This window comes from Delphinus delphis, chromosome 20, assembly GCF_949987515.2.
Source record: "Delphinus delphis chromosome 20, mDelDel1.2, whole genome shotgun sequence".
NCBI classification, from domain to species: domain Eukaryota; kingdom Metazoa; phylum Chordata; class Mammalia; order Artiodactyla; family Delphinidae; genus Delphinus; species Delphinus delphis.
The window spans coordinates 7,886,761-7,914,670 of record NC_082702.1 but is presented as its reverse complement, the minus strand read 5'-3'; the positions used below and the strand labels follow the sequence as shown (position 1 = coordinate 7,914,670).

Sequence of the window (27,910 nt, the reverse complement as noted above, 5' to 3'; positions counted from 1 at the left end):
ACATCCTCTTGATGTGGATCTCTTTGGGGCTGCTTGAGTGTCCTTACAGCATGGCGGCTGGACTCCTCCAGAGAGAGAAACCCAAGAGACCAAGGTAGAAACTGCAATGCCCTTTACAACGGAGCCTTACCTTGTCACACAATGTCACTTCTGTCATATCCTGTCCATCACACAGAGCAGCTTGATTGAATGTGGGAGGGGACTACACAAGGGTATGATACCAGGAGGTGAAGATTATTTCAGGCCATATTGGAAGCTGCCGTATTAGTTTGCTAGAGCTGCTGTAGCAAAGTACCACAGATGGGGTGGCTTAAACCACAGACATTTATTATCTCATAGTTCTAGAGGCTTGAAGTTTGAGATCAAGGTGTCGGCAGGGCTGGTTCCTTCTGAGTACTCTTAGGGGATGATCTGCTCCGAGCCTCTCTCCTTGGCTTGCAGATGACCACTTCTCTCTATGACTTTACGTCCTCCCTCTGTACGTGTATGTGTCCAGAATTCCTCTTCTTGTAAGGACACGAGTCATAATGAATTAGGGCCCACCTAATGATCTCATTTTAATTTAATTACATCTGTAAACATCCTGTCTCCAAATACAATCACATTCTGAGGTTCTGGGGGTTAGGACCTCAACATAGGAATTTTTGTGGAGACACAGTTCAGCCCATAACAGCTCCCAGCCTCCATTCCCAGCCCTACCCCCTAGAGTCAGACAGGTTTTACTCCCTTTCCCTTTTTTCCTCCATTCTCTCAGGACCAGCCCCTTCTCAGGATAATTTACCTTAGCCAAGATCTTTTCGCAAATTAACTCTTTGGGAGAGATTCAAGCCAGAAGGATAGAGGAACCTCAGACCTGACCCCTGGCTGTCTGTCGAGTGTAACAACACCATCCGGGACTTCCTTGGTGGTCCAGTGGTTAAGACTGTGCGCTTCCAATGCAGCAGGTGCATTGGAACCAGGTTCAATCCCTGGTTGGGGAACTAAGTTACCACATGCCACAGAGCATGGCCAAAAAAAGAAAAAAGAAAAAGTGTAACAACATCAGAGTATAGAAGTGGATGGCAACTGTATCTCACATTTCAATAAAATACTCATGTGCTAGGTCTCTTCCTGTTGCCCCTCCAAATCTCATCTCCAATGTTCTCCCCCTGTTCTGTGCCCTGGGAGGCTGTCTGATGTTATCTGCTGTGGCCTGAATATTTGTGTCCCCCACAAATTCATATGTTGAAGCCTTAATCTTCAATGTGTTGGTATTTGGAGCTGGGGCCTTTGGGAGGGATTAGGTTGTAACAGTGGGGCCTTCGTAAATGGGATTGGTGCCCTTATAAGAGACATGAAAGAGATGTCTTCTCTCTGCCAACGTTTTATTTTTATAAAGGCAAACGTGCAAGTTGACCAGCCACCAAAATAAATTGCACTAATTCATTTAACAAACATTTATTGATCTGCGAACCAGGAAGTGGGTTCTCATCAGGAGCTGAATCAGCACGTCTTGGGCTTCTCAGCCTTCAGAACTGGGAGGAAGAAATTTCTGTTGTTTAAGCCACCCAGGTGGGGGTATTTTTGTTACGGCAGCCCAAACTGACCAACACAGTATCTGTGAGCTCCCCTGCCCTATGCCTTCCTGTTGGCTTGGGTCAGTGGGATCACAGACCAGAAATCGGAAGAGGAAGGAGAGTGAAGCTGGGACATTTATTGTCCCAGATCCATCCCGGCTGATCTAGAGGTGGTAACAGCTCCCCACAGTTGCTAGCCCCTGGGAGCTGTATTGTCTCTCATTGTTTTCCCTACACCCTACCCACATCTTGGTAAATTATCCTCTTTAACTCCTCTCATGTCACCTCTTATGAGTGTTCCATCTCCTTCTGGGAGTCTGAGTGAGTCCAGGATTTTGGTACTACACACAGAAATTCCCACGTTGAATCTGAAATGTCCACATTGCTCTGACGTTGAAACCACTAGCTGAATTTCTGGCCAGCTTAGTGGAATGAGGACTTGTTCTCAGTCAAAATCAAATTGACTCACAGAAAATAATGAAGAGAGGTGACATTTCTCACAGACCTGACTTGGAGGAAGAAGATGAAATCTGTGGAGCTGTCACAGCACCCACGGTGGGAAGCTGGGCGCTAGTTTCTTGCACATCTTTTCGTGCACATCCTGGGGACCTTTAGGTGCTGGGGGAAGATTCAGAAGACCCGTGCTCACAGCCACCCTCTCTTGTTACCTCCCAGGAGGTCTGCACCCAGAAAGGGCCCTGCCGGTGGGCAGAACAGGCACCAGCTGCCTCCAGGAGCTGAATGGAGTAGCTCAATATACCCTATTGAGCTCTGTTTAATCTAGAAGCTTGGGTGACCCAGCTCTGTTCCCTGTGTTTGAAGAGCCTTGGTGGACAAGGAAGTTTATACCTTTTATTTTATCAGGGCCAAAGCAGGAACTGGCCAGCCGCCAACAATAAATTATACTAACTCATTCAAGAAATATTTACTAAGCTCCTTCCTGGATTTGCAAGCCCAAACCAGAAGGTAGCAAGCCCTTCGACACCTTCCCCTTGTTCCTCACCAGAGGGGATACAAGGACGCCCAGAAGGACAGGGACTACTTAGGGTCTCTGAAGACAGAGCTCTCATGGCCCAGCGCTCCAGAGAGCATAAGCACATCGTGTGCGTTTGTTATGAGTTGAATTGTGAATTGTGTCCCCCTAAAAGAGATGTTGAAATCCTAATTCCCAGTACCTCAGGATGTGACATCTGGGAAAAGGGTCTTTACAGATGTAATTAGTTAAGATGAGGTCGCACTGGAATAGGGTGGGCCCTACTCCAGCACGACAGGTGGCACACAGAACGCCCATGATGACTGAGGCAGAGATTGGCGTCGGGCCTCCAGGAAGGTGAGAGAATAATCTCCTATTGTTTGAAGCCACCCAGTTTGCGGTACGCGATTATAGCAGCCCCACAAAACGAATACAGCGTTTAATGTGTATTTACTCAACGGACTGAACAATCTCCGGGTCAGTGCTTCTGGCTTAGCACGCAAACAGGTTACAGCCAGCGTGGGCACAGATGCCTTGGCCCAGGATCTGTGTTCCTGGTCAGAGCCTGGAACCCAGGGGCCATTAAGAGGACAGTGGGGCTGAGTCAAGCAGGGTGGGGCCTGGTTGAACCTGGGAAGCTGGCAGAAGCTACACAGATTTGGCACAGGAGTGACCTTACAGCGACATCCTTGCTTTGAATTTATAAGTCCCTGAAACGCTCAGAGCCCATTAAGATCGCATGAGCGTAATCTTTCCAGAAGAGACTCAGGCTTGTCCAACTATACGCCTAGACTGAACCAACCCAGATGGGGCTGGGTCCCTTGGGTCGCCTCCATGTGTTTATTTCAGCCCAGCCAGAAATAGACGCCTGGATGGGACAACCCTCTTGGGCCGGGAGGCTGGGTTTGCTAAATTAGGTTCCTTTCGCAGCTCAGCTAGAGCACAGGAGATCCACAGTTTTATTGCTCACAGGCTCCAGATAAGGCCCCTTCCTCATGGCCACTGAAAGAAAAGCCTCCGCATTCCCTCTTAAGTGCCGCAGCCCTTGGCAACCACCAGTCTGCTTTCTGTCTCTATGGACTTGCCTTTTCTGGACATTTCCTACAATATGTGGTTCTCTGGCCAGGCGTTGTTTTAACCCTCAGAGAGGTGAAGTCACTTGCCCAGGATCACACAGCTACTGAGTGTGGGAAGCTGACATCAGCAGCCCGTGGCCAGAGGGTGTGTGCACTTACCCACAGAGTCATGTGTCCTCTGAGTCAGCGCGTGAAGTCCATTCCATCCAGGGCTGAGTGAATGGAGTCCTTCCTTGCAGTGATCGCTTAACTGGGTGATGAACATGTTCTAAAATGAAAGTAGGGATGGGTGCAGAGCTCTGAATCCATTCCGATTTGGAAGCCACTGATCTCCAAGCCACTCAAAACCATTGAGCTGTGTACTTTATTTATTTTTCTTCCAGTTTTATTGGGATATAATTGACCTACAGCCCTGTATAAATTGTAGATGTACACCAGAGTGATTGGATTTACATATATCATGAAGTGATTGTCACGATAAGCTTAGTGAACATCCAGCATCTCATAGAGATACAAAATGAAAGAAATAGAAAAAAAAATTTTTTTCCTATGATGAGAACTCTTAGGATTTACTCTCTTTGAACTGTATACTTTATAAATGGGTGAATTTTATAGGATGCGAATTATAGCTCAGTAAAGCTGTTTTTTAAAAAACCTAGCTCCTGGCACACATACACATGTAGTGAGTATTAGCCATCATCACACACAAAGCAAAAGGTGCTGGGAATTCCCTGGCGGTCCAGTGGTTAGCACTCTGAGCTTCCACTGCAGGGGACACGGGTTCAATCCCTGGTCAGGGAACTAAGATCCTGCGTGCCACGTGGTGTGTCCAAAAAAAAAAAAAACCCAAAGCAAAGGGTGCTGTTATGTGTGGGCTCTGGGGCACAGACCAGTGGATTTTCACTTTTACATGAGGGTGTGTTGGTCGTGGTTCAAAGAAAAAACACAGCTTGAAGACTCTCCAGGAAATTATAATTTAGGCTGGGTATTATGTGATATTCAGAGATTACTGTTAATATTTAGATCTAGTAACAGCATGGGGTTTGTTATATATTTTTAAATATTCTCACCGGTCGGAGGAGCACCATGAAATGTTTACAGATTGAATGAGGAAGCCTGGGTGAGGTACAGATGCCCAAGACTGGTAGAGCGTTGAAAACAACGGGTATGTGGTCCTTTATTGTACTAGTCTGTCTACTTTTCTGCATGTTGTTAAATTTAAATTCCATAATACAGTTTTTAAAAATTTACCAAGGCTCCTTTTTTTGTGCCAGGGGACCAGCTTAAGAGAGGCCCGGCCTCAGTCCCCACCCCATAGGGCTCTCAGTCTGATGGCAGAGGCCACAGGTAACCTTGGGGATAGAGGCTGGAAGGATGTTGGAAGTGGTCCTTTAGTTTACGCTGAGTATCTCCTGCCCAGTGCAGAGCCCGCGGATGGCGGGGCGTCCAGGGAGCTTCCAGCGTTTCACCCTCAGCTCTGGATACCCATGCACCTTCCCTGTGGTCACAAGGGAGCATCCTGTCCACATACCAATATGCAGCCTTGGGCTCCACGTGCAACCTCCAACTCCACGGTCAATAAGCAAAACATGTCCTGGGCTCAGCTACCTATAAACAAGTTTTACAGCTACGTGCGTGTCTGGCAAAATGTTCAAAAGTCATGGGGCTGCGGGACAATCCTCCATCAAGAAACGTCTGGCATCCCAGGCCCTGGTTATGTAATGAGATAGTAGTATCTACAGGCAGACCTCGTTTTATTGTGCTTTGCTTTCTTGCGCTTCAGCAGATACTGCGATTTTTGCACGTGTGGCAACTCTGCATCCGGCAAGTCCATCAGCGCCATTTTTCCAATCGCATTTGCTCGCTTCATGTCTCTGTGTCGCATTTTGGTAGTTCGCGCCACATTTCAAACTTTTTCATTATTATGATGTTTGTTATGGTGATCTGTGATCGCTGATCTTTGATGTTATTATTACAAAAAGATTATGACTCGCTGAAGGCTCAGATGATGGTTAACATCGTTTAGCACTAACGTTTTTTCTTTTTTAATATTTATTTATTTATTTATTTTGACTGCGCCAGGTCTCAGTTGCGGCACGCGGGATCTTCTCTGCGGCATGCGGGACCTTTTTTAGCTGCAGCGTATGGATTTCTTAGTTGCAGCATGTGGACTCTTAGTTGCGGCATGCAGGCGGGATCTAGTTCCCTGACCACAGATCAAACCTGGGCCCCCTGCATTAGCAGCATGGAGTCTTGCCCACTGGACCACCAGGAAAGCCCCAGCACTAAAGTATTTTTAATTGAGCTATGTACATTTTTTAAGACGTAATGCTATTGCACACTTAATAAATAGACTACAGTATAGTGTAAACACGATTTTACATGCACTTGGAAACCAAAAAACTTGTGTGGCTCGACTTATTGCAATATTCACTTTACTTCAGTGGTCTCGAACCAAACCCTCCATATTTCCAAGGGGTGTCTGTACACATATGTACAGTCGCCACCTAAACACACGCTATAGATACGTACATAGAGGCTGGTGGGTAGTTACTGGCTTCCCTTACATTTCATGGACATCAGTCCAGGACACGAAGTTCTGAAAATCCTTTCCTTCCTCCCTCCCTCCCTCCCTCCCTCCCTCCCTCCCTTCCTTCAACAAATGTGTATAGGGCACCTACTATCTACCAAGAAATGTCCTTGGCAGTGAGGACACAGTAGGGGGCAAAACAGACATGCTCCCACCTCTCAGGGAACTGCCACCTTAATGCTGTGTAACAAACCACCCTGAAACAGAATGGCTTCAACTGCAGAATGTATTGTTTCTAAGTTATAGGGATTGACTGGGTGGTCCTTCTCTCCATGAGAGGTCATCTGAGGTCTCTCATGCAGCTGCCTTCAATGGGGAGCTTGGTTGGGACACTTGGGTCCCCTCCCTGTGGCCTCTCTCCTGAAGGATAGGTGGGCTTCCTCACAGCATGGCAGCTGCATTTCAAGAGAACACGGATCAGTGTTTGAGGAAGTGCAGAAGGTGTCTGTGCACGACCCTCTTTAGGGTCAGTACCATTGCAGAGGGGGTTAAACTCACAGTCACTGCTTACTAGTAATGGTCCACCCGCTGGTACCTCTCCCATGGGGCCTCACTGCTTATCCACAGCAATCTTCTGAAGCAGGTGCCAGGCTATTTTACAGGCCAGGGAAAGTTCCTCTCTCACCCAGAGTCCCCGAGCTTACATGTGGCACAGTCAGGATTCCAACCTGGGCCCGTGACACCCAGTGTGCCCCTCTTCTGTACTGCTTCCCACTTCTGTGCAGCTAGCCCCACGCAGGTGACGGCCACTTTCAGGTTTGTTAAGTAGGGGTTGGGCTGAAGGATGGCAAGGAGCCAGGGTCCCCGAACATCACGTCCTGGGTTCCAATCCCCCTCTGCCCACCTCAGCTGTGGGCTCCGAGGAAGGGCATGAATTCTCTACCTCGGTTTCTCCATCTCTAAGGGCAAGAGGTTCAAAAGAGTACTTGCTGTGTAGGCGTTGGGCACCCCTGTATTTATTCAACACAAACTTTGTTTTTTGAGTTTTATTTTATTTTATTTTTTCACATCTTTATTGGAGTATAATTGCTTTACAATGTTGTGTTAGTTTCTACTGTATAACAAAGTGAATCAGCTATACATAAACATATATCCCCAGCAATAGGGCTCCTGCGTTCAGGGGCCTACAGCCACTGTAGATATTATGATTCCATTATTATTGTTTCATTATCATTCAAGGTGCAGTATGAATATAAAACAGAGGGTTATGGAGGTTCTTCGTGGCTCAAGAAGTCAGACTACGCATTTTTTTTTAAATTTTATTTATTTTTGGCTGTGTTCAGTCTTCTTTGCTGTGCACAGGCTTTCTCTAGTTGTAGCGAGCAGGGGCTACTCTTCGTTGTGGTGCGCGATGAGAACATCGCAGTGGCTTCTCTTGCTGTGGAGCATGGGCTCTAGCGTGCGGGCTTCAGTAGTTGCAACACGCGGGCTCAGTAGTCGTGGTGCTCGGACTTAGTTGCTCCGCGGCATGTGGGATCTTCCCGGAGCAGGGCTTGAACCCACGTCCCCTGCATTGGCAGGCGGATTCTTATCCACTGCGCCACCAGGGAAGTCCCTTTCTTTGGCTTTTATTTGGCTTATTGTCTATCTCCCCAGTAGAATGTAAACTACATGAGAGAAGACCCTTGTCTGTTTTATTCACTGCTGTGTCTTCAACACCTAGAACAGCACCTGGCACTTAGTAGACACTCAACAAATACTTGTTGAATGAATGACTATCACCAGACAACTACATCCTTTCTTGAGCTCATGAGGAACTTTACAGAGCTCTATTCAGAGGACCCACCTGACCTACAGTTCTCCATAATCAAGTTTCTTAGGGCAAAGGAATCGATGGAGTCAAGATAATAAGATCATCCCGGTTGGACCTGTCTCTGATGAGTTCCCATGAAAGACTAAGGAAAGCCAGCTCCGGCAGCCAACACACTACACACATGTACTACCATGAAACAGCCAAAATTTTGAGGTGTGTAAATCAGACAGAATTCAGCTTCCAAAAGGCAGCTCAGGGTGACATTGAGAGCTGAACAAACGGACTGATTGAAAGTCAAATGTAATAAAACTATAGAACATGTAGTAGACGGAAAAATGCCCCTCACCCTCCTGCCCAGACGTCCACATCCAAATCCCTGGAACTTGTGAATATGTCACTTGAAGTGGCAAAAAGGACTGTATCTGTGTGTTTATGAACTGTGTCACAATGAGTCGTGGTCCTAAAAACTGAAAAGAACACAGGCCTAGAAAAGTCACATTGTTGAGGTGTGTGGGCTTTTTTTTTAAAATAAATTTATTTATTTTATTTATTTTTGGCTGCATTGGGTCTTCGTTGCTGCACGCGGGCTTTCTCTAGGTGCAGAGAGCGGGGGCTTCTCTTGTTGTGGAGCATGGGCTCTAGGCACATGGGCTTCAGTAGTTGCGGCACGCAGGCTCAGTAGTTGTGGCTCGTGGGCTCTAGAGTGCAGGCTCAGTAGTTTTAGTGCACGGACTTAGTTGCTCTGCGGCATGTGGGATCTTCCCAGACCTGGGCTCGAACCCGTGTCCCCTGCATTGGCAGGCAGATTCTCAACCACTGCACCACCAGGGAAGCCCCAAGAAGTCAGACCTTGATACCCAAATTACAAAGGCACTGGCCAGGCAAGGGCAAGAGAGGATTTGGGTATAAGTGACTTGGATTGAAACCTGCCTCTGTGTCACCTTCTCTGTGTGACCTTGGGCTTTCTCCTTGGCATTCTGAGCTGGGGTGTCTGAAAAGAGCAACGCAGAAGTCGAAGCAAGACACCTGGCTGCTGAGGCTTGGGGAAGTGTGCGAGGAACTTACATCGAGGCCAGGCTGGGCAGAGGAGGGTTAGGGCCAGTAAGATTGACGCCGAAAACTCAGCTTCTGTGCACGCAATCGAATCAAATCTCAGAGACAGAGTTTTGGGTGAAGTATTAGAAAAGAATAGCTTTATTGCTTTGCCAGGCAAAGGGGGACACAGTGGGCTTGCGCATCTCAAAACGGTGTGTCCCAACCCGGGGGATTCGGGTGAGCAGTTTTCTAGCAATGGTTCAAGGGCAGCGTTGTTGAGAAGGATTAGGGTGTGTGAAGGGCCTGCACTCCTTTGATCTGGTCTCAGGTGGTCTCCTGATGAGATTTTCTGGTTCTTTTAATCTGGCCTCAGGTGGTCTTCTCTGGAATGAAGAATGCTAACATCTTCCATTTTGGGTGGGTTTTAGTTCTGTAAACAGCTCAAAGGTATTGTTATGTGTATCCCTTGAGGGGGAACCAGGACACTGTCCCAAGGCTGCACTATTGTTTCTAGACTATTCCTCCCTTGTCTCTGCATCCCCTCCCTTCCCTGATTAGCATCTGTTTGAACCTGCCCTTTGGAACGGCAGGGAAGGGAACACAGAAAGGCTCTTGTGCCCAGGAGCCCCACAGGGTCCTGCTTGGTTTCAACATCACAACTGATAATGGCAATAATCAATTTGCCACTTTAAAGTATATGATACAGTGATTTTTAGCACACTCATAGTCTTGTACAAGCATCAGTACTATCAAATTCCAGAACATTCCCATTCCCTCAAAAAGAAACCGGTGGGCGCAGTGGTTGAGAGTCCGCCTCCCGAAGCAGGAGACGCGGGTTCGTGCCCCGGTCCGGGAAGATTCCACATGCCGCGGAGCGGCTGCGCCCGTGAGTCATGGCCGCTGAGCCTGCGCCCGTGAGCCATGGCCGCTGAGCCTGCGCCCGTGAGCCATGGCCGCTGAGCCTGCGCGTCCGGAGCCGCAGTCATTCCCTATTCCCTGCCTTCCCCAGCCCCTGACAACCACTGACCTACTTTCTATCCCTCTTGGTTTGCCCATTCTGGACATTTCATATAGATATTCATACACTATGAAGCCATTGGTCATGGTGGGAGTTGTTACACTGCAGAAATTGACAGTTGCTACCAAGAAGGGTTTTCTTCTGCAGAGAACTGGTGCTGCTAAGACAGGAGAGCAGAAGGGTTAAAGACAACAGTTCTCAAATGAGGAGTACTGTCCCCCAGGGGGAATTTTGGGAATCCATGGGGACATTTTTTAGCTGTTACAATGGTTTTCCGACACTAGCACAGCACTTAGTGACTGAGGGCCAGGACTACTGAAAGTTACAAGGGGAAGAATCAACCTGCATCCCCACGGCTTTTGAACAACTGTTAGACATTCGTACAGCTGAAAAATCTGTTTATACGTTTCTGAGCCCTGAATCCGCTTTGCATGTATTATAGGTAATTCCACCCACCCCTGCTTCTTTTTTCCACGTCACTGAATCGTTGGGGAAACCGGGTCATTTGTCTTGTAGACTGTGTCCCACTTTCTGGACTTGGTCAATTCCATCCTTGTGGTGTTGATTCACGGCAACTTTATCCTCCTTCCTCCTATTTTCTGAAAACTGGCAATTACAGTGAGAGGCTTGATAGGATTCAGGTGTTTTTTTTTTGTTTTTTTTTTGGCAAGGGAAGGCTGAGGGGGGCATTTGTAGATGGTGCAGGGACCTCCTGTCACTTCACGGGGTAGAGGTGCTGCTTGTTCCTCTTTCAGTGTTAGGACTGCTGGGGGCTCTGCTGATGCCTGCCTCACCCCTCCCCAGTAAAATTCTTCATCAGTCTTGCGCCTGAGTGTGGCAGAAGCATTGCCTGGACCCATGATACACCATTAATGTTATCGAGTGAATCGGGTCCCGCTGCTCGCCACTTACAAAATCAATACAAACGTTGACAGCAAAGGAAAGGTGCCTTTAATCAGAGTGCTGGCAATCTGGGGAGATGGTGGACTCAGTGTCCCCCCAAAAACCACTTCTGAAGATTCTGCCATGAAACTTGTAAGGGAAAGAGGGAAGTAGTCCCAGTTAATCATTGAGATGGGGGTCAGAGTCATCACCATCATCCAGCTGTGTGCAGGCTTGTGGACTCTCGTAATCTTCCTCTAGATGTTATCTTGTTCACACAGTTTGGTCACACAGTTTGTTCAGGAGATTACTGAAGGGGAAGCTAGGGGAGAGATCTGGTCATCTGTTAATTCTTCATTTCTACTTCTTTGATCCACGGAAGGAACCGACAAGTTAGGCAGAGTATTATGCGATTAAAAGATGTGAAAGGTGTACTTGGGCTGGAGATGAGTTGAGCATGAGGATGCCTGAGTTTAAAAATTAATTATAATATAGCTTTGCTAAAGTGACAGGGAAGGGCTTCGCTGGTGGCGCAGTGGTTAAGAATCCGCCTGCCAATGCAGGGGTCACGGGTTCGAGCCCTGGCCCGGGAAGATCCCACATGCCGCGGGGCTACTAAGCCCGTGTGCCACAACTACTGAGCCTGTGCTCTAGAACCCGCGAGCCACAACTACTGAAGCCCGTGCACCACAAATAGTGAAGCCCGCGCGCCTAGAGCTAGTGCTCTGCAACAAGGGAAACCACCACAATGAGAAGCCTTCACACCGCAACGAAGAGTAGCCCCCTGCTCGCTGCAACTAGAGAAAGCCCGCGCACAGCAACGAAGACCCAACACCACCAAAAATAAATAAATAAAATAGGTAAATTAAAATAAATAAGTAAAGTGAGAGGGAAAGGGGCTGAGGGTAGTTTCCTGCAAAATGCTTGCTCACACCTGGACCCATAACATACCATTAAGAGATGCAAAATGGTCATTTCCTAAGGGAATCTTTGTTGAAATAAGGGAAACTGAGAAGCGTTGCTACTTGCCAAGTGTTTTCCAAGATTCCGTCCTGCCTGGTTTCATATTCCAGCGTCTCCAACTCTCTAGCCATGTGGCCTTGGGCAAGTTACTTCGTCTCTCTGTGTCTCAGTTTTCCTCTCTGTACCAGGAGAGGGTGCCCCTCTCAAGGAATTGTGAAGATGGGATGAGTTTGGTTGGCCAGGTAAGTGCTAACAGTTGTTTGCCAAGTTAAATAAATGTAGGACGCTGAGACGACTGAGCGGGGAAGAGCCGGGCCCAGCAGAACTCTGTTCCCCCTCCTCCAGGCAGCCTTCCGGGCCAGCGTCCTGGTAGCGCCCAGGGAAGTGGGAGGGGCTCCGGGCTCACCTGGCTCCAGCTCCCGCCTCCCTCAGGCTCCGGGTAGATCCTGGGCGGGTTTCGGCCACAGGTGCTGGGAGGTTCGGGAGATTCTGATTGAGAAGTCAACCCGAGGGAACGGAATGCACTGAGCTGCTCGCGGAGCCACTTTGTCGTCCAGCCAGAACCAGGTGAGAGATGGCGACTGGGAGTTCTCCCTGCATCTGCAGCATGCTTGTGTTTACACACACACACACACACACACACACACACACACCACAGAGAGCTGGGAAGAGACTTGATCCCAGGGATTCAGCGGCAAGTGGAGACTCAGTTCGCCGGGGCGTCTCCGGAAGCAGAGGGTCCATCCCTCCCAGCCCAGGCGCCCACCGCCTCTGCCCCCCAGCACACCGGCCACCTGACCTCTCCGTCAGCCCCCAAGCCAGCCGCCCTCCTCGGCTCCCATCACCTTCCTTCCTGGCAAATCTATTACTTGACCTCACCTCCATCCCCTCTGTCACCACCCCTCTCCCCTGCCCCACCGAAGGCCACCAGCTCCCTCCCTCCCTCCCGTCACCCGGTTCCCCGGAACCGAGGCAAACTGAGAACGAAAGGCCAGGATGGGGCCCGCAGTAACTGGAATGTGCTGGTCCCACACGGTAGGCTGCTCGCCGACCCCCGAGAGACGGACGGCAGGACCCTGGTCAGAGAGTGCGGGCTGCAGGCTCCAGCCCCAGGCAAGCCCCCCGCCGGGGAGGTGAGCGGATCCCTGACTCCCTGGATTCTATCCTAAGTCACCGTTTCCTTTCTAGGCCGAGCAGAACGCTGGGGATTTCAAAGTGGTAGCCTCACGTTGTTGTCTTAAGCTCTTCCTCAGCGTTGTGATTATAGGGTGAATTTCGGTGACAGGGATGGACAGGGCAAAGCTGCCTGTGCCCGGCGGCGTGGGTGTGGAGGGGATCCTGCAGCTGGGCAGGGACTGAGCTCAAGGAATCGGACACGCAAATTACAGGGTGTGATGGGACTGGGTTTCAGGTTGGGGAGAGTCGGGGTTTTGAGCAGAGGAGCCGGTAGGGTGAGCTCTCACGTGGGGACAGATGGCGGGGGGGAGGGGAGGCACGGAGGCTCCGGCCAGACTCCAAGAGGGGAGGGGATGAGGCCAGGCCTGGGACAGAGGGAAGTGGACGAGAATGAGAAAGTCTAAAAGAAGCTATCAGCAGATTTGGGTGGCCCCACTTTTCTGAGGGACTTGGAGGCAGAATCCCCCTGCCAAGTTAGGGCAACCCCTCACGGGATGACTCCCAGGGGACCGGGACGGGGGAGGGGGGGAGCGAGGGACCTTGACTCCTCCTCTCACCCCTCCCTGAAGGGTGTGATGCAGCTGGAAGGACTGAGGGCAGGTAAGGAGATGGACTTCCTGACCTCAGAGGACTGAAGGGAAAGGCAGACTCCTCCCCTTTGTCAGAAGCTGTGCAGCCTTAAATTCTGACTGCAGCTGTCGGCTTTCCCCAAGAGCTCACCTCCAATGACCCCGACGATGTCAGGAGGTGCCGATTTCCAGGTCTCCTCCCCCCCACCCCCCGCAGCCCTGGCCTTTCCCCAAACCTGCCACTCACCCGCTCTCTGACCGGTCTCTGAGCCCCAGTTTCCTTAGCTTTTAAATTGGTGTGTTTACGATCGCAAGATTGTTGTTAAAATTCAGCAAGATAACTGAACTAGGAGGAAGGGGAGTACGACGACAGCAGACAGGACGTTTGGTTCGAGCCCGACATAAATGTGAGTTTGGGGTATTAACCCCGCTCCAGATGAAAGGAACAGTCCGTGTGGTCCAGCATTCACTCCACAGCCCTGCAGAGAGGTGCTGTTATTATTATCCCCACTTTTTGGATGACGACACTGAGAGGCCCTTGGTCAAGGTCACACAGCTAATCAGAGACTCTTGCCACACCCCACAGAGCTTCTCTCCAAACCTAAATCTTTCAAAACCTCGCAGCGTGGCCCCCTACTCCCAGACACTGGGTTTCACCCTGTGAGGCTCTCCCCACCTCTTCCTCTTCTCCCCGAAGCCTCGGCCAAGGTCATGGGGTTGAGTTCTGGAGGTCAGTGAGGCTCCTCAGCAGTGGCCAATCCCCCTTCCTGGGTGGGGAGGGGAGAAGCAACCAGGTAGACTGAGAGACATTGTTCTAGAACATTCTGCATTTCCTTTTACCTGGTCTTTCTGTCTGCTGTAAACAAATTTCGAAGGAACATTCAGGGGCACCCGCTGCCGGTCCAGAATTGAAGAGGTTTGATTGTGAAGGTCTGTGCTTTTAATATTCATTTTTTTTAACCTACTAGGTGCTGGGAAATGGAGACCAAAAAAAAACAAGGGGGGGATATAGGAAAATGAATGAGGCAGGGAGATGCTGGCAGGGACTCACTGAGGAGGGAGGAAAAAAAAAAATGGGGCCAGACAGGGACTGCATTCTTACCGCGTGTATTTCCTGCTATGTGCCGAGCCCAGCTTCCGAGGGCTGTAGGGGACACACAGGGGACAAGATGGACACTGTCCCTTCCTTCACAGGAGGAAGTGTGTAATAAAGACACTGAGACTGAGAGATCTCGAAAGGGGCTGACCTAGAGAGAGAGAGAGAGTTGGGGCAGAGCAGGGGCTGGAGGTGGGACCCAGTCGAGGAAGATCCATCCTGCCCGGCGGCCTTTTTCTCTCTCCCTCTCTGCCTCTCCCTCTGTCTCTTCTGTTGTCATTCTATTCCTGTCTCTGTTTCTTTCTGTGTTTCTCTTTCCCTGCCTCCATCTTTCTCTGTCTCAGTCTCTTTTTGTCTCTCTCTGTCTCTCTCTCTCTGTCCCTGTCTTTTTCTCCATTTCTTTCTACTTCCCTTTCTCTTTTCCTGTCTTTTCCCATCTCTCTCTCTCCCTTCCTTCCTTCTCTCTCTCCCTTCCTTCCCTCCATCCTTCTGCCTTCCTACAAGCATCCCCCTTGGCCCCCGTTGTTCCATGTCCCAAGCTCGGCAAATCTGGAGCCAGACAGAGGCTCCAAGTCTTCTCCTTGCCCTTCAAGCTGGAGGAAGGAAGAGAAAACCGTGGTGGGGAGAAGGCAGAGGCCACTCCACAAGGAGCTTTCCTCCTCCTCCCTCGATGCTCTCTCTTCCTTCCTCCAGCTTTCCGGTCCTCAGAGGGTTCCTCTCCCCCGTCAGGGGCAGAGTCTGAGGAATCCTGTGGGGATCTGGACCCGAATGAAAGTGCTGTCGTCTCCAAGTCCCCGAGTCAAGTACATTCCATGCAGGGCTGAGTGAGCGGAGGCTTCACTTTCAGTGGCCTTGAGAAAGCGGCCTTATCTGGAGCTTGTGCTCAATAAGGCTGAGACTTTCGTGAGCCAAAACCGAGCTTTGAAATAAACCTTATTCACCAAACCCAGCCTTCCTGGCTCCTTCCTTTCAATGCGGAAGGGGCTAGAGGAGGTTGGACCACCCAGAAGTCTATTTCTGGTTGTGTCCGACACCTGGGGGCACCCAAAGGTCCCACACCCCCAGCTGAGTTGGTTCAATTCAAATCCAGGCATCTAGTTGACAAGGCTGAGTCTCTTCTGGAAAGAGAACCCTCCTGTGATCTTAATGGACTCGGAGGGTTTCGGAGGCTTATAGATCAGAAGCAGGGATGTTGCTACCTTAGGTCTCGTGCTAACTTTTCTCAAACATAATGAACCCTAAAGGACCACACCGGCATAGCTTCTGGAAGCTTCCCAGCTTCAATCAGGTCACAGCTAGCTGGATGTAGCCCCAGGGTTCCCTTCTTAATGGCCATTTGGTTCAACAGTTTGACCAGGAACACGAGCTCTAGACCAAACCAAACAGAAACCTTTATCTCTAACCTACTTTGGTGCAGAGCTTCCAGGATATGCTGCGATTAAAGCCTGCTCAGGAGGAAGGGTTTTTTTTTTAACCTGGGTGGGAACCTCATATTCACAGAGAAGGAGGAGGGAAGTCTTTGGAAGAGCTGAGAGAACAGAAAGCCATCTTTCCCGGGACTCCTCCGAGATATCGGCATTCCCATTCGCTCAGAGTCCAAGCTTGCTGAGTCAGGGGCCAGACCTGGACTTTCCCTGCGGCGACATGTGTTGGTCCAGCCTAGACTGCAGAAGGACAAAGCCCCGCAATCATTTCTAGATGGGGTCTTAGCAACAGTAAGGTGTTAACTGTGATGACGTTAAGTAAGGATTCTTCTGCTTTTCCTTGCTGCCTTCTAGCCACGTAATGGGGAGTCAGAACCAATTCATTTCCTGCTTTTCGTTACTTGTGCTCTGCAACCTCATCCTTTCGGGGCCTTTGATTCGTTCTAAACAATCTCAGCCAATAGCTTAATTAACTGCTTCACTCTACAAACCACCGCGTCAAGATTTATGACCCAAGATGGGGAATCCTCAGTGCCCTGGACCTCCTATAACGATGTCGCAGGAGAATGTGGTGTGAGAGGATTGTCACGTCCCAGGTCTCGGGTGAGTCTCTGGGACGGGCCACCAAGTGAGGGTCCTTGGCTTTGCACAGGAAAGAATTCAAGAGCAGGCCATAGTAAAGTGAAAGCAAGTTTATTTTGAGAGATACACATTCCATAGGCAGAATGCAGACCATCTCAGAAGGTGCGAGTGGCCCCAAGATATGGGGTGGTTAGTTTTTATGGGCTGGGAAATTTCACAGGCTAAGAAGTGGGAGGATTATTCCATCTATTTTGGAGAAGGGACAGAGAGTTCTAGGAACTGGACCATCGCCCGCTTTTTGGGCTTTTATGGTCAGCCTCGGAACTGTCGTGGCCCCTGTGGGTGTGTCATTTAGCATATGCTAATGTATTACAATGAGCATAGAATGAGGCTCAGGGTCTACTGGAAGTTGAATCTTCTGCCATCTTGGACCTAACTGGTTCTAACCAGTTTTTTTTTTTTTTTTTTTTTTTGCGGTACGCGGGCCTCTCACTGCTGTGGCCTCTCCCGTTGCGGAGCATAGGCTCCGGACGCACAGGCTCAGCGGTCACGGCTCACGGGCCCAGCCACTCCGCAGCATGTGGGATCTTCCCGGACCGGGGCACGAACCCGCGTCTCCTGCATCGGCAGGCGGACTCTCAACCACGGCGCCACCAGGGAAGCCCCTAACCACACCCTGTTTTTCTCAATGGCTGTGTCATTCTTTAATGACATTCTTTAAGGGTGTGCCCTGCCCCCTTCCCTCCTGTCTCAATACCATAGTGAGTCCCATGTGTTTTCAGGAGGCCTGTTCTATGCAACCACCCTAACTCCTGGAACTAGCTTCTGTTGTAACCAGAGTTGAAAGGAACAGGTTGTATTGTTCAAATATAAGCAGATTTTCTGGGATTTCTTGATCAGGAGTTGAAGTTCCTTTGAGGTGTCTGCACATCTCTTCAGGTATCTTCTGGTTACTGGCTTCCTCTGCTTCAGCCTGCACTGATATGTCCCAGCCACACCTACCCCTACTCTCCCTTTCAAGATTACCTGCTGTGGTGTCACAGAATGATCTTCGGTCTTTGTCCCCAGTTCCTGGCACATAACACCTAATATCCTTGGCATTTTCTCATTGATAAGTGATAGGACTTGATGAGGCAACTGTTGCCAGGCCTCTAGATGGCTTCAGGATGGCAGCTGGTCAGCAGAAAGACCAAGCCTTCATTAGAGGATTGGCCCTTTTCAGCTCTGAGGAGGGGAGACGGACCAGAGATTGAGCAAATCACCAGTGGCCAAATGATTTAATCAATCGCACCTACATAATGATACCTCCACAAAACCCCTAAACAGTGGGTTTCAGGAAGCCTCTGAGTTAGCAAACGTGAGCTAGGAGGGTGTTCTACCCCAAATCCAAGGGGACAGAAGCCCTGTGCTCAGACCCTCTGGACCTCCTCCTGTGGGCCTCTTCTGACTACTCATTTGTCTCCCTTATAATTAACTAGTAAACATAAGTAAAGTGTCTTCCTGAGTTCTGTGAGCCATTCTAGCAAATTATCGAGCCTGGTAGTTTCCTGGTCATGGGAATCCCCGATCTATGACTGGTCAGTCAGAGTATGAATAGCCCTGGACTTGTGACTGGTGTCTGAGGTTGGAGGCAGTCTTCTGGAGCTGAACTGTTTCACTTGTGGGATCTGATACTAAAGTCCAGGAAGACAGTGTCAGATTTGACTTGAATTGTTGGACACCCGAATGGCCTCAGGAGGAAAAAACTCTCACCTACCAACTGCCTTCTGAGCCTTTTAATAAAAATACTCAAGGGCTTCTCTGGTGGCTCAGTGGTTGAGAGTCCGCCTGCCGATGCAGGGGACATGGGTTCGTGCCCCGGTCTGGGAAGATCCCACATGCCGCGAAGCGGCTGGGCCCATGAGCCATGGCCGCTGAGCCTGCACGTCCGGAGCCTGTGCTCTGCAATGGGAGAGGCCACAACAGTGAGAGGCCCGCGTACCGCAAAAAAAAAAAAAAAAAAAAAAAAAAAAATACTCAAAAGAGTGAATTGGCCAACTCGTCTTTTAGAGCCAGCCTACACCTGTCAAGACCTTAACCAAGGAAAGGAGAAGCCACTGTGGAGCCAGGCATCTATCTCAAGTTCAGTCATCTCTGGCCGGGAGGGTGGACAGGTCAAGCTCTTGATGAGCAGGGCAATTTCCCATCAAAGGGGATATAGATAGGCAGGGCATGCAGAGATGGACATCTCTAGAAACTGGATCCCGGGCTTCCCTGGTGACGCAGTGGTGGAGAATCCGCCTGCCAATGCAGGGGACACGGGTTCAATCCCTGGTCTGGGAAGAGCCCACATGCCACAGAGCAACTAAGCCGGAGCGCCACAACTACTGAAGCCCGCGCGCCTAGAGCCCGTGCTCCGCAACAAGAGAAGCCACCGCAATGAGAAGCCCGCGCACCGCAAAGAGTAGCCCCTGCTCGCTGCAACTAGGGAAAGCCTGTGCACGGCAACGAAGACCCAACACAGCCAAAAAAATAAAAACAAATAAATAAATTTATAAAAAAAAAAAGAAACTGGATCCCCGGTAAATAGTAGGTTCGTACACTTGAACTCATTATATATAGACAGCTACACATGTATACTTACAGTCTATAAACACCCACATTTCAACATACAATGTGTATACACGTAATGTATGCATAGCGTCACGTATACACACATGCTATCTGTGCACCGTCACCTGCACACCATATATGTAGTACACACCCCTATATGTACACAATACAATTATCACTCAGAGATATTTTGAGTTTGGTTTCAGACCACCACAATACAGCGAATATTACAACAAAGTCACACAATTTTTTTTGGTTTCCCAGTGCATATAAAAGTTGTGTTTACCCTGTACTGTAGTTTATTAAATGTGCAATAGCTTTATATCTAAAAAAATCCAATGTACATACTTTAATTAAAAACACCTGATTTAAAAAAAAAAAGACCTGGTGAATGAAAAATAAATACTGTATTAGAGTTAAAAAAACAAAAACAACAACAAAATACCTGGATGCAGGACTTCCCTGATGGTCCAGTGGTTAAGACCGTGCTGCCACTGCAGGGGGCGCAGGTTCCATCCGTGGTGGGGGAAGTAAGATCCCACATGCCGTGCGCTGTGGCCAAAAGATAAAAAAAAAGAAGAAGAAGAAAACAACTTCATCAGTCTAGACACTTAAGATCTGCATACTTTATGTGTGAAATAAAAATTTTAAAAAACGCCTGATTGCTAAAAAATGCTAACCATCATCTGAAAATGCAGGCTTGCCACAAACCTTCAATTTGTAAAGAATGCAGTATCTGCGAAGTGCAATAGAATCAGGTGTACGTGTGTATACACAGCCGTGCAATACAATGTACACGTGTCCATTCACCTGCACACAATTCCACACTCACATACGTACACAGCATATAAATACCCATATCTACTCATACAACGCACATGCCATGGGTGTCTATATACACATGTAAACATGCACATATGAGTCCAGTGGAGACACAGCCACATAACACACACTCCAGAGCTGTACCTGCATACATGTAACCCGAGTATTCACACTCATTTCCGTGCACATGCAAAGCAGACCCACACGTACATACGTCCACGCGATGTCTGCCCGGACAACTGCGCCGCCAGCTTCATGCACTAGCCCATGGCCTCCGTCCCCTGAGCTAACCGTTTCCTGCTCTCCCTCTCCTAACAGCCATGCTCAGCACACAGGCACCTTTCTTCTTCCCCACGGCCCCCTTCATCCTCTTTGTCTTCACGGCTTCCACCGTATTTCACCTTCAGCAGAGGCTAGTGAAGATTCAGCCCACATGGGAGTTACAGACGCTGGAGCTAGCAACCGAGGAATCTCCCTCGAGCCCCCAGCGGAGCCCCCGGCCAAAGGGCATGTGGACGATCAATGCCATAGGCCGCCTGGGGAACCAGATGGGGGAGTACGCCACCCTGTACGCCCTGGCCAAGATGAATGGGCGGCCGGCCTTCATCCCGCCCCAGATGCACAGCACGCTGGCCCCCATCTTCAGAATCACCCTCCCCGTCCTGCACGACACCACGGCCAGCAGGATCCCCTGGCAGAACTACCCCCTGAACGACTGGATGGAAGAGCGGTACCGACACATCCCGGGAGAGTACGTGCGCCTCACCGGCTACCCCTGCTCGTGGACCTTCTACCACCACCTCCGCGCCGAGATCCTCCAGGAGTTCACCCTGCACGACCACGTGCGTGAGGAGGCCCAGAATTTTCTGCGGGGTCTGCAGGTGAATGGGAGCCGGCCGAGCACCTACGTAGGGGTCCACGTGCGCCGGGGGGACTACGTCCACGTTATGCCCAACGTGTGGAAGGGCGTGGTGGCCGACCGGGGCTACCTGCAGCAGGCCCTGGACTGGTTCCGGGCTCGCTACCGCTCCCCCATCTTCGTGGTCACCAGCAACGGCATGGCCTGGTGTCGGGAAAATATTGAGGCCTCCCGTGGGGATGTGGTCTTTGCCGGCAATGGCATTGAGGGCTCACCCGCCAAGGACTTTGCATTGCTCACGCAATGTAATCACACCATCATGACCATTGGGACGTTTGGGATCTGGGCCGCCTACCTCGCAGGTGGAGAGACCATCTACCTGGCCAATTATACCCTCCCAGACTCTCCCTTCCTCAAAGTCTTTAAGCCAGAGGCAGCCTTCCTGCCAGATTGGACTGGGATCGCGGCAGACCTGTCCCCACTCCTCAAGCACTGATGTTAGCTGGTCCATCAGCACTCCATTCCCCTCTTCTGGATCCCCCAAGATCTGTTCCAAGGTATGAGAAGCACATTATTACATGTTCCAGAACACTGCCCTCTTGTACCATAATGCTTCAGGCTGCAAGTAACAGAAGTCCCAACTAACTTGTTTAAATAACATGTTCATGTGTCTCACACAACAGGACCAGAGGTGGCACATCTCCAGGGTTAATTTAGCAGCTCAACCAGACCCCAGTTCTGGGACTTCCCTGGTGGCGCAGTGGTTAGGGGTCTGCCTACCAATGCAGGGGACATGGGTTCGAGCCCTGGTCCAGGAAAATCCCACATGCTGCTGGAGCAGCTAAGCCAGTGCACCACAACTACTGAGCTTGTGCTCTAGAGCCCGCGAGCCACAACTACTGAGCCTGTGCACCACAACTACTGAAGCCTGCGCGCCTAGAGTCCGTGCTCCGCAACGAGAAGCCACCGCAATGAGAAGCCCACGCATGACAGCAAAGAGTAGCCCCTGCTCACCGCAACCACAGAAAGCCCGTGCACAGCAACGAAGACCTAAAGCAGCCAAAAATAAATAAATAAAATAAATATTTTTTTAAATAAAAATAAGTCAAAAAAAAAAAAAAAGACCCCAGTTCTATCCATCTTGTTGAGCTGCCATAATCTCTTAAATCAGCTCCCATGTGCTCCCCGTGGTCCCAAGAAAGCTGCCACCTACTCAGGTGTCACACAGATATCCTTTTCCCAAGGCAGCAAAAAGAGGTTTGTTCTTATCTTAGGTCCCTTCTGAAGAGTGTGGGAAACCTTCCAAATCCTCCAGCAACTGGCCCCATGTCTCATTGACCAGAACTGTGTCACATGCCCCCTGACCCCTTGTAAGGCATGGTGAAGGAGAGCCTGGGATTGACTTAGCTTCAGATCAATAAATCTTTGCCCCCTGCAGCTGGGGAGTTGATCAGCTTCCTCTGAAGGACATGGTGGCTTGCAGTAAGAAAATTGGGGTGCTCTTACCAAGGAAGAAGGGAGGAATGTCTGTAGGGTGCAAAACAGGGAAGCCCTGGATTATTGTGCAAGTTGGTCACTACACAAAGGTCCCTAGACAAGGAGGCAAGTGGGGCTTAACTAGAGCCTACAGTCTGCTCTCCAAGCCATGTGTCCCTGGGACTGTGTCCACCCAGAGGGCTCACTTTTTTCTAATTAGTCCATCCAGAGTGGGGACCTTTTGCCCAGTTTTTACAAGAGAGCCATATTGGCTAGTAGTTGGTGTGAATCCAAGACCTTGTGCCCCACCTCTGCAACCCTGGCTTCTGGGGACCACGACGATTATTGTTGAGAACTCAGAGACCAGCATGGCTCAATGAACTTGACGAGAGTCTATTCATTCTTTTAGTAAATACCTGTAGTGATGAACCTAACACGATCCCTGCTCTCAGGGACTGCGTTAACAAAACATAGTGGCTTCAAGTGACAGCAATTCATTCTTTCCCACCAGTCTGTGGGCTGCTGGGTGATTCTCTGCTCCAGTGCAACGCTGGCTGGGTGCTGTTACGCAGCTGCACTTAGTGGTGCTCATTTGGAATATCCTGCAAGACAGGATAGCTTGGACTCCCTCACAACATGGCTTTCAAGCTGTTTGCTGAAACACTTACTCTTGGAGCCCTCAGTCGTCATCATCATGTAAGAAGTCCAGCCACCTGAAGCGACCATGCTGTGAGGAGGCCCAAACTCAGTGAGAGGCCACAGAGGAACAGTCTTAGCTGAGGCCAGCTTCAAGTCATCCCAGCCCACACATCAGACATGTGAGTGTAGAAGCCTCCAGATGATTCCACAGTTGTTCCAGTCAACCTAGCGTTTAGAGTGATCCAGCCGAGGTTCCCGACAACATGTCGCAGAGACAAGCCATATTCCTGATTCACAGATTCTGTGAGCACAGCATTCTGATTGTTTTGTGCCACTAAGTTTGGGGATAATCTGTTAGGCAGCCATAAATAACTGGATAACAAACTAAATAGATGAGTCTCTGCATTTGCAAAATCTTTTATGACTTTGGCATGAAGGAGGCCAACATGCATATCCTCACCTGACTTGAGATCCCACGTGCAAAGGTCCTGGGGCAGGGCGGGGCGGTAGTCTAGTTATACATGAGAGTGAAATGAGACCAGTGTGACTGGAGCACATGGAGACAGATATAGGTGGAGAAGTTAGCAGGGTGGGACCATGAAATGCCTTGTCGACCATGATGAGGACTTTGGGTTTTATTCTAAGACCGATGGGAAGCCATCAGAGGGCTTTAATTTAATTAGGGGAGTGATATGATCTGATTTGCTGTGTGGACATATCTGGCTGCTATGTGGAGAGAGGGCTGTAAGGGCAAGGATGGAGACAAAGAGACCAGTGAGAAGGCTACTGTAACACTTCCAGCATGCAGAGATGGTGGACCACGGAGGTAATGGTGAAATAGAAGTCTCATTTCAAGGGCCCAACAGAAACTCCTAGTGTCTCTCTGCCACAGTTTGACATTCCTGAAAAAGATAATCTGATGGGCTCAATCGGATTGATATCCATTGACTCATCCACCATGAGTCAATTACCTGAGGTCATGGGGGTGGGTCACCTAATACAAACACGACCACCATATTTGTAAGGGAGCTGATTCAAGAAAAGGTAATGAAAGAATACCCTAAGAATTGGGAAGATGCTGGGACTTCCCTGGCGGTCCAGTGGTTAAGACTCCACGCTTCCACTGCAGGGGGCACGGGTTGCATCCCTGGTGGGGGAACTAAGATCCCACATGACGAACGGTGTGGCAAAAAAAAAAAAAAAAAAAAAAAATTGGGAGGAAGCTCCAAAAATGGGTACAGAGGAAAAAAAGGTTTGCCACTCACATTTCAGTGACTGAAGAAAGTCACGTGGTCATACCCAATTTCAAAGAGGTGTCGACGAAAACTTAATCAGTGGACCTAAGAAAGAAATGGAAAATTTTATTTGGGCCAAATTTGAGGATTATAACCAGGGAAGAGCATCTCAGAAAGCTCTGAGAACTGTTCCACCGGTTAGAAATCAAGGCACAGTTATATAAGTTTTTTTGAGACAGAGAGCTGTACATCAAATGATGTGTTATTGACAGTTTCCATAATCCGGATCTAAGCGTCATCCTGGTGGGTCACGTGACGCCTTACGAGATCAAGAAGGAATGTTATCTTTTTTTTTTTTTTTTTTTGCGGTACGCGGGACTCTCACTGTTGTGGCCTCTCCCGTTGCGGAGCACAGGCTCCGGACGCGCAGGCTCAGCGGCCATGGCTCACGGGCCCAGCCGCTCCGTGGCACGTGGGATCTTCCCGGACTGGGGCACGAACCCGTGTCCCCTGCATCGGCAGGCGGACTCTCAACCACTGCGCCACCAGGGAAGCCCTCCAGCCTTATTTTATACAGCTTGAATGGGTGGTGGTCACTGGACCAGGTTTTGCTATTTAAAACAAAAGAAAAGAAATTCTATGTTCATTTATTAATTCAGCATTCTCTATTTTCTTCATGTACATTTAAAAATGTATTGGGGGGCACATTTTACATGCTTCTAAATTAAAACAACATCATGGTTAGTCATAGTTTCCCCAAATGTCTGTGACAACATCTCCCCTCATTTCAGCCAACCAAGCCTTCCCCTGCCCACCCCCATGTCAGTAAATGGCGCTGTCCATTTACTTCAACCAAACACTTAATCTTACCCTTGATTCTTTCTTTTACATTTTATCCACCAGCAAGTTGTCAGCTTTACCTAGAAAATATACCCTGAATCTGATCTTCTCTCCTTCCTTTACCATAACCATTCTGTCCAAGTCACCACCGTCTCCACCTGGACAGGTGTAGAAGTTTCTTTAAAAACAAACTAAACATTTTATACATAAAATAGAGAGTGTAGAAAATGCCCATCACGCAATTCAATAATTTCAAAATGTCCCCATTCTTCTTTCATCTATGCCCCTCATCTTCCCCCTTTTTACTTTATGCAAATCTCAGACAGCAAATTTTTCCATGCATGAATTCTGTATCTCTAATGGATGAGGAATTAATAAAAATATAACCACATAAATATCTAAGACAATTTTATAATAATATGTTAATATCGTCTATCAGAAGTCTGTGTTGAAACTTTTCTGACTGTCTCAAAAATGTCTTATTACTGTGTTTGGATCCAGATCTAAACAAACTTCACGGGAGCCGCGGAGGTGAGCGCAGCAACAGGGGTGCGGAGGGCAAAGCGGAGAGATTCCCGCAGAGGATCGGTGCCGACAGGCACTCACCAGCCCGAGAGGCTTGTCTGCTCACCCGCCGGGGCGGGCGGGGCTGGGAGCTGAGGCTCGGGCTTCGGTCGGATCCCAGGGAGAGGACTGGGGTTGGCGGCGTGAACACAGCCTGAAGGGGTTAGTGCGCCATGGCTGGCCGGGAGGGAGTCCGGGAAAAGGTCTGGAGCTGCCGAAGAGGCAAGAGACTTTTTCTTCCCTCTTTGTTTCCTGGTGCGCGAGGAGAGGGGATTAAGATCGCGGCTTAAAGGAGCTCCAGAGACGGCGCAAGCCGCTGCTAAAAGCGCAGACCCCAGAGACGGGCATGAGACGCTAAGGCTGCTGCTGCCGCCACCAAGAAGCCTGTGTGCGAGCACAGGTTACTATCCACACCTCCCTTCCGGGGAGCCTGTGCAGCCCGCCGCTGCCAGGGTCCCGGGATCCAGGGACAACTTCCCCGGGAGAACGCAAGGCGCGCCTCAGGCTGGTGCAACGTCACGCAGGCCTCTGCCGCCGCAGGCTCGCCCGCACTCCGTGCCCACCCCCACCCCCCCCCCCCGCCCGGCCTGAGTGACCCAGAGCCCCCGAGTCAGCGGCTCCTTTAACCCCGTCCTGTCTGAGCCAAGAACAGACGGCCTCCGGCGATTTACATGCAGAGGCGGGGCCAAATCCAAAGCTGAACCCCGGGAACTGTGCGAACAAAGAACAGAAAGGGAAATTTCTCCCAGCAGCCTCAGGAGCAGCGGATTAAATCTCCACAATCAACTTGATGTACCCTGCATCTGTGGAATACCTGAATAGACAACGAATCACCCCTAATTGAGGAGGTGGACTTTGAGAGCAAGATATATTATTTTTTCCCCTTTTCCTCCTTTTGTGAGTATGTGTATGCTTCTGTGTGAGATTTTGTCTGTATAGCTTTGCTTTCACCATTTGTCCTAGGGTTCTGTCCGTCCGGTTTTTTTGTTTGTTTGTTTTTACTTTAAAAATAAAAAAAATTTCTTAATAATTATTTTTTATTTTAATAACTTTATTTTATTTTATCCTCTTTTTTTTTCTTTCTTTCTTTCTTTCTACTTTTTCTCCCTTTTATTCTGAGCCGTGTGGATGAAAGGCTCTTGGTGCTGTAGCCAGGAGTCAGTGCTGTGCCTCTGACGTGGGAGAGCCAACTTTAGGACACTGGTCCACAAGAGACCTCCCAGCTCCACGTAATATCAAACGGCGAATATCTCCCAGAGATCTCCATCTCAACACCAACACCCAGCTTCACTCAACAACCAGCAAGCTACAGTGCTGGACACCCTATGCCAAACAACTAGCAAGACAGGAACACAACCCCACCCATTAACAGAGAGGCTGCCTAAAATCATAGTAAGTCCACAGACACCCCAAAACACACCACCAGACGTGGACCTGCCCACCAGAAAGACAAGATCCAGCCTCATCCACCAGAACACAGGCACCAGTCCCCTCCACCAGGAAGCCTACACAACCCACTGAACCAACCTTAGCCACTGGAGACAGACATCAAAAACAGCGGGAACTACGAACCTGCAGTCTGCAAAAAGGGGACCCCAAACACAGTAAGATAAGCAAAATGAGAAGACAGAAAAACACACCACAGATGAAGGAGCAAGATAAAAACCCATCAGACCTAACAAATAAAGAGGAAATAGGCAGTCTACCTGAAAAAGAATTCAGAATAATGATAGTAAAGATGATCCAAAATCTTGGAAATAGAATAGACAAAATGCAAGAAACATTTAACAAGGACCTAGAAGAACTAAAGAGGAAACAAGCAACAATGAACAACACAGTAAATTAAATGAAAAATACTCTAGAAGGGATCAATAGCAGAATAACTGAGGCAGAAGAACGGATAAGTGACCTGGAAGATAAAATAGTGGAAATAACTACTGCAAAGCAGAATAAAGAAAAAAGAATAAACAAACTTCATCCATTGCCTTTGGTTGACAAGTGTCTTAAATATCTTTTAATCTATAATGATCCCCTTCCTTTTCTTTTAAAAAAAGCCATTAATTTGTTATGAAACCAAGTCATTTGTCATTTTCATTTGGCTGGTTGAGTCCTCTTTCTGTCATTCAACATGTTCCTGTGTTCCCTGCATTTCCTGTGAACCAGAGTTAGAGCTAAAAAGTGTGTGTGTCA

At 49.2% G+C, this 27,910-nt stretch overlaps 1 protein-coding gene across 3 annotated transcripts; it reads left to right on the top strand.

Annotated features, from left to right (window-relative positions):
- Positions 1-12,316: 12,316 nt before the first annotated feature.
- Positions 12,317-27,039, top strand: FUT2 (fucosyltransferase 2 (H blood group)). Of its 3 annotated transcripts, XR_009517739.1 has the most exons (3): positions 12,397-12,413; positions 20,426-21,523; positions 21,650-21,925. XR_009517739.1 is itself a non-coding variant. In XM_060000545.1 (2 exons), exon 2 carries the CDS (start codon positions 20,428-20,430, stop codon positions 21,460-21,462), a length of 1,035 nt encoding a protein of 344 aa, XP_059856528.1. In that variant the 5' UTR covers positions 12,397-12,413; positions 20,426-20,427; the 3' UTR covers positions 21,463-21,581. The 3 variants fall into 3 exon arrangements, 1 of the variants encoding a protein (XP_059856528.1); XR_009517740.1 differs by lacking the exons at positions 20,426-21,523; positions 21,650-21,925 and adding an exon at positions 25,658-27,039 and having other exon boundaries at positions 12,317-12,413; XM_060000545.1 differs by lacking the exon at positions 21,650-21,925 and having other exon boundaries at positions 20,426-21,581.
- Positions 27,040-27,910: the final 871 nt, after the last annotated feature.